This window comes from Accipiter gentilis, chromosome 12 (assembly GCF_929443795.1).
Source record: "Accipiter gentilis chromosome 12, bAccGen1.1, whole genome shotgun sequence".
Taxonomy (NCBI): Eukaryota; Metazoa; Chordata; class Aves; order Accipitriformes; family Accipitridae; genus Astur; species Astur gentilis.
In genome coordinates this window covers 2,757,924-2,773,173 of record NC_064891.1, presented here as the reverse complement: position 1 = coordinate 2,773,173, position 15,250 = coordinate 2,757,924, and the positions used below count along the sequence as shown (strand labels likewise).

Below are 15,250 nucleotides of genomic sequence, written 5' to 3'. Positions count from 1 at the left end.
CTTGCCCCCACTGTGACTTAGGGTGTTGCCATCAAACTCAAATGCAGCCCTGAAGAAGAAATCTGTCCATGTTGCCAAACATTTAAAAGATGTGGAATAATCAACAACTTGAAATGTAGTTTTATTCTCCTCCTGCGTTTGTTAGTTAAGGCCTTCAGCAGATTTATCTGACAGTGTGTCTGACTATGTGTGATGGAAACACTGTCTTCTATGTCTTGTCCCAGTCAGTCATTGACCACCAAAGAGCACAGGCACAAAGGGTCTTGGAAAACAACGTATGGGTTAAATTATACAGAAGAAGATAATCTGAAGGGGGAGAACAAGGCTGTTAGTAGAAAGCATGGTGAAGTGTATGGCAGCTGACTCCGTGTCCCTTTTTCTGCAAGCCAGCTGTCTTATTCTGGTGGGCTTGGCAAAATGAGAGTGAGCTAAAAGAAAGTGGCTGGTTGTGATGGTAGGCTGCATTGAAGAGACATTGCACTTCTCAAGTGAAAGCTGGTGGTGAGATGGAAGATGTGTCTGCTCTCCTAGAACTCTACAGGTAGCCCCCAAGCATCTCTTGAAACATCTGGTTTGGTCTGAATGTAGCAGAAACATTTTTCCATACGTGGACTTTCAATAGGTAGAAATAGCACCTCAGGGAGAATTGTTAGATGTCAGGCCAAAAGGCAAAGGCTTTTGTCTCTCAAAGAATTTGAAGCAAAGGCCTGAGGAAGTGGGGAGCAAGGGAAATGTTACTGTGGCTTAACCCCCCCCTGCCCCTGAGACCCCATGGACTAAAAATCTAAGTAGAATCTATTCTTTATTACCTTGGCTGTACAAGGGGCCTGAATGTGTGTTGTGCTCTGAGTGAGAAGAAAGAAGAAGAGCATAGAGAAAACCGCTTTATGAATGGCTATAGGAGTCGCTTGCTGCCAAGTGAGTGCTGAATAGAAAGGATGGTTCTAAATGACCTGCCTGGCTGATGTATCTTCTCAGCTGGCAGCTGGTGACTACAGGAGAGCGAGCGCTATCCTGTAGTGACACAGCTTCTGGAGTGTGATTTGGAGGGAGGAGATACCGGAGGAGAATGCGACTATGTGTTCTGCAGGTGTCTTCTCTGGTCAAACCTTGCTGAAACTCTGACCCGATGGAAACGCTGACTGTGGTACTGCTGGAGCCCTCACCAGGCTGCCTGGACAGTGCCCCGACTGGTGTCCCGGAGATGGGTGCCTAAGTCGAAGTGAACTGGGAGCAAATCCCATTGCGGGGGGGAAGAGGGCGGCAGCAGCGGCAGCTGTGGGGAAGGCCTGCCTTCCTCTAACAAACAGCAAAAAGCCACCTGTGAAACGGTTCGCTTTTTACTGCAACCAGTTAAGATCTCGGCCTGACGTTGGGAGCCCAGCTGTCGGGGGAGGGAGCCCTGCGTTTGGGGCTGCAGGGGGAGCCCTGCCGGCGCGCAGGGCTGCGGTGCGAGCGAGCTCTCCGTGCGTGTGTCCCTGTGTCCGTTTGCTTCTGGGCGTCCGTGCGTCCCTGCGCGCCGCCGGGCGCCGAGCGGAGCGGAGCGGGCCGGTCCGGGGCGGCTATGGGCACCCGCCTGCGGCCCGCCGCGCTGTGGGGAGCGGCGCTGGCCGTGGCGGGCGGCGCGGCCGTGGCGGCCTGGGCCTGGGCCCGCCTGCGGAGCCGGGCCGCGCCGGCGGCCGCCCGCCCTACAGCCGCCGCCGTCGATCAGGTACCGGGGCCGGGTCGGGGCAGCGGGCGGGGCCGCCGGGTCGGGGAGCGCCGGCGGAGCCGCCCGGGCCCTCTCGGTGGGGCTGCGCCGCCCCCGCCCGCCTCGGTCCGACCGGGCCCCCGGGCCGCGGCGGGGCGGGCAGGCCGGGGCCGCTCTCTCCGCTTTCCTCCGCCGCTGCCCGCGGTCGGGCCGGGGCCGGCGGGCGTCCCTGGCCTCCCATCGTCTCCCTCTTCACCTCGAAGTGGTTTTTGCTGTTCCCCCCGTACGGGCGCGGACAGACCCCCCCCCGTCTCCCTCAGCCCCGCTAAGCTTCGCGCTGCCTGGCTAAGCCTGCTGCCCCTCGCTTTGCAGGGTAGAGGACACGGCAAGCAGATACTGGTGCTGGGCCTAGATGGGGCTGGGAAGACCAGCATTCTCCACTCCCTGGCAACTAACCACGTCAAACGCAGTGTGGCTCCCACCGAGGGCTTCAATGCCATCTGTGTCAACACCGAAGAGTCCCAGATGGAGTTCCTGGAGAGTGAGTGAACCTGTTCTAGTACGGAACGTAAAAGAAATTCCTGTCCTGTGCCCTAGGGATCAGGCCCATATTTTAAAAAGCTCCGCATCCCCTCGTGCCCGCTCCGATAACATGAAGATGTGATTAATTTCTCCTTAGGGATTCTGCTTTCCCACCCCACTTCTTGAAGGAGATGATATACTGGTGTTAGAGGAGGTCTGTGTTCGTTCGGCCCTGTCCTCCAGGGAGTTCTGCTCCCAGAGAGAGAAGGGGAACAAGCCTGATTATGTGAAACCAGCCGAAAGCAGAGGTGTCCCTAGTAAGACCTGTGTGGTGGTCTGTCGCCATTATGTGTTGTACAGCTTCTCCTTGGTGCTTATGCCTGGCAAAGGGCAAGACCCGAAGGGGAATGAATAATAAGGTGAAAGAAGAGAGGAGGAAGAGAAAAGCTTTGTACCCTTTTTGTTCAAAAGCCTCCTAAGTGGTGTTTTCTAGTCTTTAGTGGCTTTTGAATGTCTGGGTTTTCACCAACTTTCTGTGTTGTCCTTAGCACTGATTTTTGAGTATTGTCCATGTCTGCAGAGAGTGTCTCCTGTGATGCTTTTGGGGTGCCACAGCTGTTCTAGGTGCAGCTAGCTGGTGGGAAAGGTAGAGGCCCTGGAGTCAAGTCAGTCCCTGGTAAAGAGAGGCTGATGTCCTAGCCTCATCAGTGCCTGCCTTCTGTGGAGGCAGAAGCTACTTTTTGCTGTTTCTGCACTGTGCTGTACCAGTGCTCAACCGGCTCGCTTGGCAGCTAGCCCATAGACCCCTCCATACCTTTGTTAGCAGGCCTAAAGGAGTCGTGCTGTTCCCAGGTAAGTTTTTGGGATGTGAGGATGAGGCTGCTAAGGCAGAGTTTCGTTCCCAGTCCTACTACCATCGGAGTCTCTGCAGTGTCTTAGGGAAGTCATCTCTCCAGAGATCCTAGTAGGTATGAGACACCCGTGTCTCCTACTGGGAGGTGCTTTGTCTAGCTGAGCCCAGAGAAACCCACAGCATCTCTGCTCCTGCCTGGGGATGGCCTGGGCCCAGTGCTGTGCACCCATGGCAGAACCTGTTGTCTCTGAGTCATCCTTCCCTCTCTGGTCCAGGTTGGTAGTGACTGAGATGTGATGGCTGCGATCTGACCCATGGGAAATGAAATGTCTCAGGCCAGTTTCAGCCAGGTAAATCCGTGCATGGCTCTCTAATCTGGTTACTTATCCAGTCTGTACCATCGCCTAGTCCAGGGGTTAGCAGCCTATGCTGTGATCACATGGCACAAGGTGATCAGCAGACAGCAGGGTTTTTATTTTGCTGGCTTAGACAGATAGAAAAGTTCTATCTTTTTCTTTGTACTGTCATATAGCTAAGTGGGTGGTAGCTTGCCTCTGTAAAAGATAGGAGCTCCTGGCTTCTTCTGAGTTTCCTGCTGGTTTGGGAACAAAAAAACGTTCTCTGTGAGGTTGCTGACCCCTGGGTTATGCTATGCATGAATGCACTTAACAAAGGGAACAGTGGTGAGCCCCCACAATGTCACAGTACAGATTCGGAGGCATCTGTCCCAAGTGTGACATGTCAGTCACAGCCCCTTGGGCCCTTTCCACAGTGGCAGACTTGCAGTTCTGCCTGCAGGTACGCTGGGGCTCTTGAAGAAGAGGCAGGCATGCCGTAGCGGGAATTGTTGCTTCCCTTTCTGCATTCTTGAAACTACTGAATCGTTTTGACTTAAGTGAAAATAAAATTGCTTTGAAACAGAACAAAGTTGCTGAGGGCAGTAAAAGATGGCCAACTATCAAGTCAGTTTTGAAAAGAGCTCTCGTGTAAGGCAGGAGACAATTTGAAGGAACCCCAGAGGTATTGCTTTGAAAACTTGCTACTTTTGGGAGACTCACCTGTGCCTTTTGAGCACCTCAGTGCTTTTGAGTGAGTGGTTCTGCAGTGTACTTAGGAGAAGACCTGGAGAGCTGAAAACACATCTGAAATACTTCATATACTGTTAGCTATTCCTGTTTCTATTAAACTCAGCAAACTACTAAACTCTTTTTGTCCCCAGATGGGAACAACAATCTTGAGCAACTTGCTGCATATGGTTTCACCACAGAATTGTTACAAGGCCTGGTTTTGAAGGTGGACAGTTTTCCTCTGTATCGAGCAGAGAAGAGCTCAGGCAGAAATGTATCCTGTGCAAAGATTTCTCCCAAGGATTGCCTGAAGAGTCTGCTGGGGCTTGATTTTTCTCTCTTCCTAAGCACCTCTGGTTATTGACAGTATGAAAGCTGTGGGAGTTTTGAACTAGTCCCTAGTGTCATACAAATCTTATGAGAGCTCTCCCCACTTCAGAGCTAAATTTGTTCTTTGGAAACTGCTTTGTCTTAAGGTGAGATGGGCATGTGGAGATAGGTTACATGGGGACATTCTCACATGGTGTTTATGGACACTGAACCTCTTTCTACTCTCCCTACTTGCTTAAGAGCAAGAACCAACAAGGCAGAAAGCAACCATAAAGAAACTGAACCCAGAATCCTCTCAAAATAAGAGCTTAAAATGGAAAGGTTGGTTTTTGGTTTTGTTTTTGTTTTTTCTCCGCAGCATAGACATATATACCTGCATGGGACTTGACTGGGGAAAATAAAGCTATTTCTGGTCTCATATACAGTAGCTCAAATACTTTTGAGTTTTGTTAACCCAAATACCTTGGGTTTTCAGCCCAGGGCCTGCTGTCTGCACCTCTGGGAGTAGTGCTGGTTGGATTACTTGGTGAATCCTGTGCTGCTGTCTTCTCTTCCAGTCGGGGGCAGTGAATCTCTGCGTTCATACTGGAAGATGTACTTGCCCAAAGTGCTGTTGCTGATCTATGTCGTGGACTCGGCCGATCATGCCCGACTGCCTGTGGCAAAACAGCTGCTTCATCAACTGATCCAGAACAACTCCACCCTGCCGGTGGTGGTTCTGGCCAACAAGCAGGTAAGAGTTCCCTGCTGCTAGCTGAGCTTGGGCTGGCAGCTGCTCTGAAAACAGCAACAAAACCTTTCAAAGGAGGCTTTGTGCCTTTAAGGAGGCCACGTGGCTGGGACCTGGGGTCTTTCTGGGACACCTGTTGACCGCAAAAGAAAATAATCTGAGGTTGTTTTGGATCTGCAAGATGCAGGTCCTGCACTTGCAGATGGTGCAATCAGAGCTGTGGGTGGAAGTAATGGTGGAAACTCCTGTAGAGTTGCAAGGTTTGATAGCTGCAAGGAACACCACAGTTAGACCTGGAGTTAGGTTTCTGTTCTGAATGTCTGTCTAGGAGTAGCACTTCACCTAGCAGCAGCCGAAAAGTGAAGCACCCTTGTTTGCCTTCAGATTGTCTGGTTTGTTGCTCCTAAGGCTGCTGCTGAAGCCTGAGAGAAGAGCAGCTTTCCTCACAAGGCAGTGCTTTCTCCCAAGATCTTTGTGAAAGTGTCAGTGACTGGTGCTGTACCTGGAATAGAATTGTGCCTGTGGTATGGTCAGATGACGGAACAGCCCAGCGTTTTTAAGCCCAGATTTTCTTTTTATGAGGGCTGTGTGCTCGGTTTGCTCTATGTTTTTACCTTCTAAATTTCTAGTAGTCCTTTGTGTCACCCTTGAGCGCAAACGCAGGCTTTGGCTTCATCAAACGCAAATGGTACTATTCTCTAGGTCCCAGAGTCAGAAACACTGGTGGCTGAGAAGGTGTGCAGGGAATGACTGTTGTACGTTTGCCCTCTTCTTGTAACTCTGTGCTGGGCGCCTGGGGTCTTGGGCCAGCAAGACTTTTGTCTGCCTTGTACAGCTAGTCTTACATTATTATCAGAAACACTGGGATTACTAGAAACAGAACTGTACCCTTGTTTCTTTGGGAAGAAATTAGATTAAGTATAAACATTTTTTTTTTCCAAAAGCATTTTAGGGCATGGGAACTTGATCTCATAGAAAGTATGTAAGAGTGGTGCCCCCAGAACCTTTTGAGACCCTTCCCCTCCCTGGACAAAGGCAGTGGCTCAAAGCAGGAATGGTGCTGCCGCCTCATGCAACTAACAGGCTTGTTTTGTTTTTGCGTATCAGGACCTCGAAGGTGCATATTGCATCACCGATATCCACGATGCTCTGGCACTGTCTGATATTGGGGACGAGAGGAAGCTGTTCTTGATTGGTACCCACGTGGCCGAGGATGGCTCCGAGATACCCTCCAGCATGAAGGATGCCAAGGAGCTGATAGCACAGCTGGTTTTGGAAACACAGTGACAGCTCTTTTCCTACAATGTGGTATCTGCAGCTGAGGGAGACGCGTTGTTAGCGTATGGTCAGTTTGCTGCGTGACAACTGAAACGTGCAGATACCTTTTCCTTGTGGGTGTGGAATTCCTCTGAAAATGATGTCTAGTTGGTAAGAAAACCTGATTTGTAGTAGTTTGAAAATACATTTGAAAAGTAGTCTATTTTTTAGCATATTTGTAGGGGAAAGTTAGTCTCCTGGACAGCAGAGTTAAGGGGATATATAGCTTAGGTGGGCTGAGATGGCTTCTTGCCAGGTGGGAATTGAGCACCGACTTAAGTGGAGCAAAGTTGTATCCAGTGAATTTAACCTGGCTTGATGTCTCAGGCTTAAATTGAAATATGTTTACTTCACAGGTTTTACAGAACCCTGTTTGCAGTGTTGTTCTGTTAAAAATAAGACCTCACTTCTTGACAGTGTCAGAAATTTAAAGTGCTGCGGCTGGTATTTTCAGTGGTGACAATTTTTGTTGTTGCCGTATTGGAGCTGGCTTTTAAGGGAGCGGCAAATTAGCGATCTCTGGAAGTTGGGTTGGTTACTGCTTCTTTGGTGGGTAAGAACAAGAAAATGAAAGCAGGAAGACATTAGGTGTTTCTTTGCCTACAGGGAAAAAACAAAGCAGTGTAATTTAAGGTAGTGACTGGAAGCATTTAAGTTAAATTGGCACCAAAGGTGGGAGACTCCTCCATCGGGCTGAGCGGCTTGTTCTGGTTTAGTCCAGGCTGTCCTCGAGCAAGCAGTCGTACGCGTGAAAAACCTGTTGTTTTTGGGAAGCGATGTCTGTTAGCGCGGCAGGTGAGGAGGGTGAGTTGCTGATGGGTGCCGCTCTCCCAGCCTCCTCGCAGTTCCACTCCAAGAACGCCTGATCCCGGAGCCGTTCCCTCAAGGACCTGTTTTGCAACCGCATGTACTGTACCGACGTTTTTCTAGTTTCGTCCTTCGGGTGCATAAAGCAGAAAATTTGTACCCTAAGCGGTGGTCCGGCCTTCATTTACCCCAGCGCGGAGCCCACCGGAGAACCAGAGGCCGAAGGAGCCGCCGGTTCCCGGCGGGGCGGGGCGGGGCTGCGGGCGCCGCTGTTGCCGTGGCGACGGGAGCGCGCGCCATGGCGGCGGCCGGGCCGCGCGCCGGTGGGTGGGCACGGGGAGGGGCGCGGCGCAGAGGGGGGCGGCGGCGGCGGCGGAGGCGGGATGGATGCCGGGGCCCGCGGCTGTTGGCGGGGGGGCAACTCCGCCCTCCCTCCCGCTCCGGCGGCGGCTCCCCGGTGCCTCGGCGGGGCTCGGCGGCTTCGGCTGGCGGGCCCCTGGCACCAGATGTGGGAGGAGTGCCCGCCGGGCCGAGCGGCCCCAGCCCGTCGCGGGGCCGTTGCCGCTCATGGGGGCACGCGGCTCCCCGAAATGGCGCCCGCAGGTCAGCAGCGGCCGCCGGTGCTCGTCCCGGGCGGCGGCGGCTGCTGCTGGTGAGGGGAGGTGGTGCCGGGGGTGCTCCGTCCCGCGGGCTCAGGGGCTGCCAGCGCCCGGCGGTGGATGCGGAGCCCCTCACGGCGTGCCGGTGCATCGCTGTGCCGCGGCACCGGGAAAACCGGTGCGGAGAACTGCCAGGCAGCCGAATCCCAAGGAGATCACAAGCTTCACGCGCCTTGTGACTGCGTCGCCCTGAAGAGCGGGGCAGCCCAGGCTGCAGGTGTTGCCCAGCGTTTAAATTCACCTCTTCTTGTCTTTGCAGTGTCTTGTTCCTTGCCTGCCGGCTCACGCCACAGGTAAGAAACCCTCCCGGCCCCGGCCTGCTGAGTGGGTGTCCACGCCGTGCCCCACCTCTCTTGGGGTTGGGGGTTTACTCTGAGCGGCGAGTCGATACCACAGCGGGTGACGCTGTGATAAACACACGGAGAAAATGATGCCGGGTTTTGCCCTTCCCCCTGCTTCTCGTGACAAGCAACGTCTGTCCGTGACCCTTTGCTTTACAAGGAATTGGTCTCAAAGGGAGTTGACACCCCCCCCCCCCCCCCCCCTTAAGCGATGAGTCTGTGTGAGCTCAGGCGGCGCAGGGGAGGCGTTTCTTCTTCGGCTGGCTGCAGCGAGGCCTCTTTTTCCCTGCTGGGACCAAACGGGCAAAGGCTCTCACAGGACTGCCCCCTAGTCAGTGAGGTGGCCTAACTCTTTCGAGTTGCAGAACTGCTGCAGATGCGTCCTGTGTGGGAACGCCGGTCTGTCTGTAGCTTTTGCCATCGTAAAAGAGTAGAAGGTCATTATTTTATTTTTTTTTTTTGTAATTGGGGAAAACAAAACTTAACGATTGTCAAGTGAGTTGAGGGACCTGATTTGGAGATAGATATGCATGACCCATCCCTTGGCTGGGTCATGACGCAAGGTTTGCACAGCAGCGTACAAGCCAGCGATGTGGGGCACTAGGGCCACGTGTGCACTGTGCTAGGTTTGGCTGTGGCTACACGGTGGATCTGTGCCAGCAGTAGAGGAAAAGCGACGAGCCTGCCTGCAGAGAGAGGCTGCCAGCTCTGCGGCGCGGCTAGGCTGGGGGGGACCTCCACGTGGTAATCCTTCACCCCCTCGCACCTTTGCTAGCAAAAGCCTCTGGGGACCCACTTGGGAATGAACAGCTGAAACTGCCTTTTGGCTCCTGAAATGATGGCTGCCTTCCTGAGCACGTCCCATCCTGAACTGGCGGCAGGGGGCCAAAGTCCTACAGGCAGTTCCCTCTGCAGGACCTCAGTGGGAGCTGTGTTTGCAGTGTTGTGACCAGCGGTTGGGCGTGATGGGGAGATAACATCTGTGGGCCATCTCTCGGGGAGCGTGTGGTGAGGATGCTCTAACAGCAGCCTGCCATTGCAATGGTCTCTGTGGCGCTGAGCTCTCTGGCAAGTGTTTTCTGGGGCTCAGCATCTCACTAGAGGTATTGGCCCTATCAGAGACACCACAGGTGTGTCCCCAAAGCACAGACCGTTTTATGTCAGCAAACGTTTCTATGGGTGTCCCTGCTCCTCTCTAGGACTATGATGCCCTATTGCCTGGTGATACTAAGCAGGGAAGCAATGCCCCAGGCTTTCACCTTCTGTGCTTTTCCATGGTGGGGCACTTCCACAGCTGCCCGCATCGTGTGGTTGTTCCCCAGCTGGCTGGGGGCAGGCACCTGCAGCCCCAGTGGGTGGATGTGGGCTTGGTCCGTGACACCAGGGAATTCTGCAACGCACTTGTGGCATTGGCATCATCTCATCCTTCTCTTTGTACCCAGGCTCACAAAGCACAAGTGCTTCCCAGCCACTGGGATTTCAGGCCTGGGACACTTGAGAAGAGGAACAGACAGCTATATCTGATCTTCCTGAAAGGTTTTGGTCTGATGAATGTTCAGTAAAAACATTTTCAGTGCTGCTCCTAGGGCACAGACCATGTATATTCCTGTGTCTCTATAGTATCTAAGACCTTTGTGCTAAATGGACTGAAATAAAATGATAAATAAAAAACCCATGTCTTCATCTGTGCTTCTAAAGCCATGTGGGAACAGTGCTGTCTCCATGGTGCCTTTTAGTAAACAACAAGAGTGTTGATAACGGGTGTTTCTGTTCATCTGGGCTCCTGTAGGCTGGGAGATCATCCATCTTCTACCTTCTGGGGTTACATGGCATGTTATTAACCAGAAAAGTATCTTCTCCCTCTCTCTGCCATGTCCCAAAGGGACCCCGCAGTGAGGGCAGAATTGCAAATTTGTGTGTCTGCAATCCCAGAAAGAGCACAAAAATCCATGGGCTGGTGAATTCACCAGATTAAATGGATGGAAAGTAACTTGGAGAGACAGAGATCCCTTAAATGGACTCTCGCAAGGGATGGAGGCAAAGGCACGTGTGAAGAGTGTGTTATATGGCTTTGAGTACAGCAGTAGCTTCTTTACACTTTGTTGGTTTAACTGTATGTTTAATGGCATGTTTGCCCTTTTCTACAATTTTGACAGGATACGAGAACTTGCAGAACCCAAGAAAGAAGCTTGTGCAAATGATCCCAGGTAAGGAGGCAGCCAGAGAGTCATGGATTGAGGGCTGGGGGACTGGTGAGGCCTCAGCCAGTGCAGAGCCTTTGCCGTTGTCTTGCTACTGCTTTCCTCTCAAGAGCAGAAGTGGCTCCAAAAAAACAAATTGAGATGTTCAGTGAGTGAGGGGCTCTCTTCAATTTGCTCTTTCTTGTTTCAGTCCAAAACCTGGGCTTGACTTGAGTCTTGCCTTTGCTGCCCCATCTGAGCTGCCCCACTGAGATGTTGTGGGGTAGGATGGTGCTGTGCTGCAAGGAGACCAGACCTCATTGGAGCCACAGGCTGCTGTATCCTGGAGGACGCAGTCCAGCTTTAGGAACAGAGTTGCTGTCTGCGTTGCACGGTCAACCTATGGCTTGACAAGCCAGGGCAACAGTCTCTTGATAACGTCTCTTCTCCATTGTCTGTGTGCTTGAAAAAGGCTCCACAAACCCATCGCCCTGCTGTTCCCTGTCCTGACTACCCTGGTACCCCCTCCCACTATGGCCTCTCTCTCAATGGGGGATGAGCAACTCCAAATTTGCCCTGGGCACAGGAGAGTAACCACTAACGTGCTGCAAAACCGCACCCACTTTCCATGGCACACCCTGACCGTAACATTATTATTATTTTTACTGTCATACCTGTGGTATGGTTAGGTGGTAATGGTGAGGCAAGAAAAATGCAATCATGAAACTCCCCCAGGGGTTTCAGAGATTTAGTGAAATGACCCTTTCTGCACATCCACTGGGAACTGTAAAACCAGACTCATCACTTGAAGGCTCTTTTCTTTTTGAGTTGACAGCAACCACCTGGACAGCATTAGGAAATTCCGTACCGGAGAAGGTGAGGGCTTAGGGCATGGCAGCGGCACTTTACAGCTGTGGGGAGCCGTAGAGACCGTGTGCATGTCCCATCCTAGGCAGGGAAGGATAACCCCAGCAAACACGTTTCACACTTGTGCATGTTTCTAAAATTTCACGCCCTTGCTGTTCTTCCTAGACTCGTGTGGGGAACCCAAGAGACAATCTGGACCCTCTCATGGCGTGCTGTGACAGCTCAACCATCCCCAAGAACAGTGGCACTGGCCAAGCCCAAGCAAGATTTTGGCAAGAACCAGTGCAGGTCAGTGATGCGGTAGCACATCCTAGGGAAGGAGGCGGCTCAGAGGGTGCCATCTAATCAGGGGGATGTGCTGGCTCCCAGGGGAAGGGGAGATGCTATCTCATCTCCTGCCACTGCTGCACCACAGGGAGCTCCATGCCACTGAGACCCACCAGGCTGTACTGGTGCTTGGAACAGGGGCTGTCTGTAGCAGGGAAGAAAGTGCTATGGGAACATAGTTGCCCTGACTGCTTGACTTCCAAAGTGAGGAGGAACTAGGGGGTGCTAACTTTTGGTGCCCTTTTATTTCCTCACACCCACTTCCTGGCTGTGGGAAGGGCTTCTGCAACATGTGGTGGTTGCTGGTCTGATTAGAGCTCTGGGTTTGGATCAGCTGCCATAGGAGCCAGCCTTGATCTCACCTTGATCTCAGTCTCCAAGCACATGGGAGCATGTTCCTCTGCTCTAACAAAAAGAAACCCAAACCAAAACCACAACCAACAGCTCTGCTTTGGCTTGGAAGCAGAGACATCATGTGTGTGCATGCATGCCTTGGTGGAAACGTGTATGTGTCACACCTGTGTGTACAGAGGGACTGTCTGTCCCTAGAGTGTTCCCTGTCTGTATTGGGGCTGATGCAGCCCAGCCAGGCACCTGGACACAATCAGTGATCCCTTGCATCCTCTTGGAGCCTGGCCTAAATCTTGAGGTTAAAGGTTAGGAAGTGCTATGAACAGAGAAATCTTGGAGCCTCCTGCTGACTGGAAGGAATCCAGGTCTTTTGCCTTGAGTTAAACCTCTGCTGTCACTGCATGGTGAAAAACTAGTCCATGTTTGGGAATAGGAGTGAGAAATGGTGTAAAAAATGTAAACTTCAGTGGTGCTGCGTGATGCCACATTACTTGAAGCAACTCATCTGTAGCTCTGTTGGAGGGGATGAAGCTCTTTTGGAGACAGAATGGTGATTGCTAGTCTGTAAGAAGTCTTAGCAATGAGAATGGAGATGAAACCGTGTTGTGCTCCTGGCTTTCCTCTACCTGGAGGAATGTCAAGACGTGCCTGTCTGTAGTTTTCCCTCCTCTGCCACTGTCATCGGTTCAGGGGCTCTTATCCTCCTGAGAGCTTCTGCCTCTGACTAACGGTGTCTGTCTGACAGCCCTTCCTGCCTTTCTGCTCACCTTCTCCCTGGTGATGACAGGTATCTTCCAACAGTAGTGGCTGATGGAAAGCTGGATGAGCATGCACTAGGCAAGCCTGGGGAGATCCCAAGATGAAAAGAGCTGCAAGAGCACAAGATGCCATTAAGCCATTGCAACAAAGAGCTTTCTAAATTGGCAGAGCTTAAAACAGAGGTGCTGCCAGGTTTCTGTTGTGGAGTGGCTTCTTGAAATGGTCCAGGGAAAGGCCTAGACTTTGAAAGCAATGCACTGAGGGTGCTGGAAAGAGGAGTCTGCATATGCAAACAGCATTTACCTTTAAAGTCAGGAAATCTCAAGTGTAAATGCCCATTTGTTCGTGGCTTTTCCATGAACACCGGTGCCAACTTTTGTATATGCAGCAGGCACAGATGTTTAACCAGACTTAGGATACCATCTGCCAGGATCATGTTCTCTGTCAGTTGCCTTTTACTAACTCTTCTGTGCTGTTCCTCAAGATCCCTCTTCTTGTACGGCTGTGGACGGGAATCAACGATCTGGGAGTGTCCCCTGCTAGTGGATTTTCGCTTCCCTTCTGATCGGCTGCTGAAGTTGTCTGAACCGAAAAAATACCAGGCTGCTTACCTGCAGCAAAGGTGAGATGCCAGAAAGCCTGTTGGATGCTATAGGGAGGCCCCTGGGTCTTGTAGCATCAGTGCAGCTTCAAAGTAATAAATACAGGAACAGAGGATGGGTGTAACAGAGAGCAAAATGCAGAGCAGGAACTATGCTGAGATTAGGACCTCTGGACTCTCTCATGGGCTGAGTGGGTTCTACACTGGAAATGGCCACAAGACAAAGCTGCCTTCTACTGCAGCAAGCATGAAGCTTAAACATCCCAGCTGCAGCCTGGTTCAACCTGTGTGGAGGAACATCTGCGAGTGGTGGTGCCATGACTCTCTGCTTCCAGACCTCTCCAGTCCCCTGAGTGGCCTGTATCACCAGCTGCACTGAGCTATAAGGCCTCCCCACGGATCCTGGAGCTTGCCCGACCAAAGGCGCTGCACCCAGAGTTCCTGCTGGCCAGAGAGGTGAGGAGGTGGTTGAGTGAGATTTGGAGGGGACAGTGATGCAGCAAACTGTCCTGAGTTTTTGCACCCTGTATCCTGCCCTGGGATGTGCCCAGTGTGTGCTGTGGAGGGGAGAAGCTGTCTGGTTCTGCTGGGATTTGTGATACTGAGAGAAACTGCCTTTTTGGAGTGAGATGCGGTCTTTGAAAATCTCCTTGCTGAGAGACAGAAAACAGCCAGGCTGGAGCAGCCTAGAATAGCAGGAGAGCCAAGGGAGGCATCCGCTGATCAAGCAGCCTGGGAAAGTGGAGAAACCTGATGGGAATGGCCTGTTTAGCTCCTAGGGAGTACAGTCGTGTTTGTAGTTGGGCAGCTGTGCTCCTCACTGTGTATATAGGGGGCATGAGCCTGCAAGCACTATGTATGTTTCATCACCAGAAGCCTAATTTAGAGACCTATTTCTGAATTTGCTCCTTTTAGGTGGCTCATTGGTTTGGCAGGGGTGAAGGGGCTTGGGGCTGTCCTGGTTTCGGCTGGGATAGAGTTAACTGTCTTCCTAGTAGCTGGTGCAGTGCTATGTTTTGAATTCAGTATGTGAAGAATGTTGATAACACACTGATGTTTTCAGTTGGTGCTCAGTAGTGTTTAGACTATAGTCAAGGATTTTTCAGCTTCTCATGCCTAGCCAGGGCACAAGAAGTTGGCACAGGACACAGCCAGGGCAGCTGACCCAAACTGGCCAACGGTGTATTCCATACCATGGGACGTCCCATCTAGTATAGGAACTGGGAAGTGGGGGCAGGGAATCGCGGCTCGGGGGACTAACTGGGTATCGGTCGGCAGGTGGTGAGCAATTGCCCTGCGCATCATTTGTACATTCCAATCCTTTTATTATTACTGTTGTCATTTTATTAGTGTTACCATTATCATCATTAGTTTCTTCTTTTCTGTTCTATTAAACCGTTCTTATCTCAACCCACGAGTTTTACTTCTTTTTTCCCCGATTTTCTCCCCCATCCCACTGGATGGGGGGGAGTGAGTGAGCGGCTGCGTGGTGGTTAGTTGCTGGCTGGGGTTAAACCATGACAGGGGCAATCTCAGGTTACACTCATTTCCACGGCAAAAGCTAGGTTTTCTGGCTGCAGTCTCTGGGCTGGGAAATAAGGGAGGCTGTGCTGGAGCAGGCCTTGGCATCAGTAACCCTATGAAAAATAGGGGAAGAAGTCCTGTTCTGCAACAGTAATCACTTTTGCTGTAGGAATGCAGTTAACTGCACCAGCACTTTTACCCTGAAATCTAAGTGTCTATCCTTAGCAGGGAAATTATTTGATTCAGACAGGAAGATGAGTATGAAAAACATTACTCTGGAAGAAATTTCTCTGCATGTTTACCTCACTACACAGGCTCTCATTAC

General features: G+C 51.8%; 2 protein-coding genes across 11 annotated transcripts in view; both read left to right on the top strand.

Annotated features, from left to right (window-relative positions):
- The first annotated feature begins 1,275 nt into the window (after positions 1-1,275).
- On the top strand, positions 1,276-7,549 carry ARL9 (ADP ribosylation factor like GTPase 9). Of its 3 annotated transcripts, none has more exons than XM_049814642.1 (4): positions 1,276-1,711; positions 2,063-2,231; positions 5,020-5,195; positions 6,300-6,480. In XM_049814642.1, exons 1-4 carry the CDS (start codon positions 1,565-1,567, stop codon positions 6,477-6,479), a joined length of 672 nt encoding a protein of 223 aa, XP_049670599.1. In that variant the 5' UTR covers positions 1,276-1,564; the 3' UTR covers position 6,480. The 3 variants fall into 3 exon arrangements, with proteins under 3 accessions (XP_049670599.1, XP_049670601.1, XP_049670600.1); XM_049814644.1 differs by lacking the exon at positions 1,276-1,711 and adding an exon at positions 3,341-3,415 and having other exon boundaries at positions 2,135-2,231; positions 6,300-7,549; XM_049814643.1 differs by lacking the exons at positions 1,276-1,711; positions 2,063-2,231 and adding an exon at positions 3,440-4,783 and having other exon boundaries at positions 6,300-7,548.
- Positions 6,542-15,250, top strand: part of THEGL (theg spermatid protein like) — a 41,239-nt gene continuing 32,530 nt past the window's right edge. For 6 of the 8 annotated variants that reach the window (XM_049814615.1, XM_049814616.1, XM_049814613.1 and 3 more), the window contains exons 1-5: positions 7,719-8,268; positions 10,473-10,523; positions 11,529-11,651; positions 13,285-13,422; positions 13,737-13,857. In XM_049814615.1, coding sequence (XP_049670572.1) covers positions 8,036-8,268; positions 10,473-10,523; positions 11,529-11,651; positions 13,285-13,422; positions 13,737-13,857 — 666 coding nt within the window. In that variant the 5' untranslated portion in view covers positions 7,719-8,035. Of the gene's footprint in view, positions 6,621-7,717; positions 8,269-10,472; positions 10,524-11,528; positions 11,652-13,284; positions 13,423-13,736; positions 13,858-15,250 lie in introns of those variants that run through there. The other 2 variants (XM_049814620.1, XM_049814619.1) reach the window with 2 other exon arrangements.

Coding starts and splice junctions, on each gene's coding strand:
- ARL9 (XM_049814642.1), top strand. CDS start 1,565: ATGGGCACCCGCCTGCGGCCCGCCGCGCTGTGGGGAGCGGCGCTGGCC. Junction 1,712..2,062: donor CAGCCGCCGCCGTCGATCAG/GTACCGGGGCCG, acceptor CTCGCTTTGCAG/GGTAGAGGACACGGCAAGCA. Junction 2,232..5,019: donor CCAGATGGAGTTCCTGGAGA/GTGAGTGAACCT, acceptor CTTCTCTTCCAG/TCGGGGGCAGTGAATCTCTG.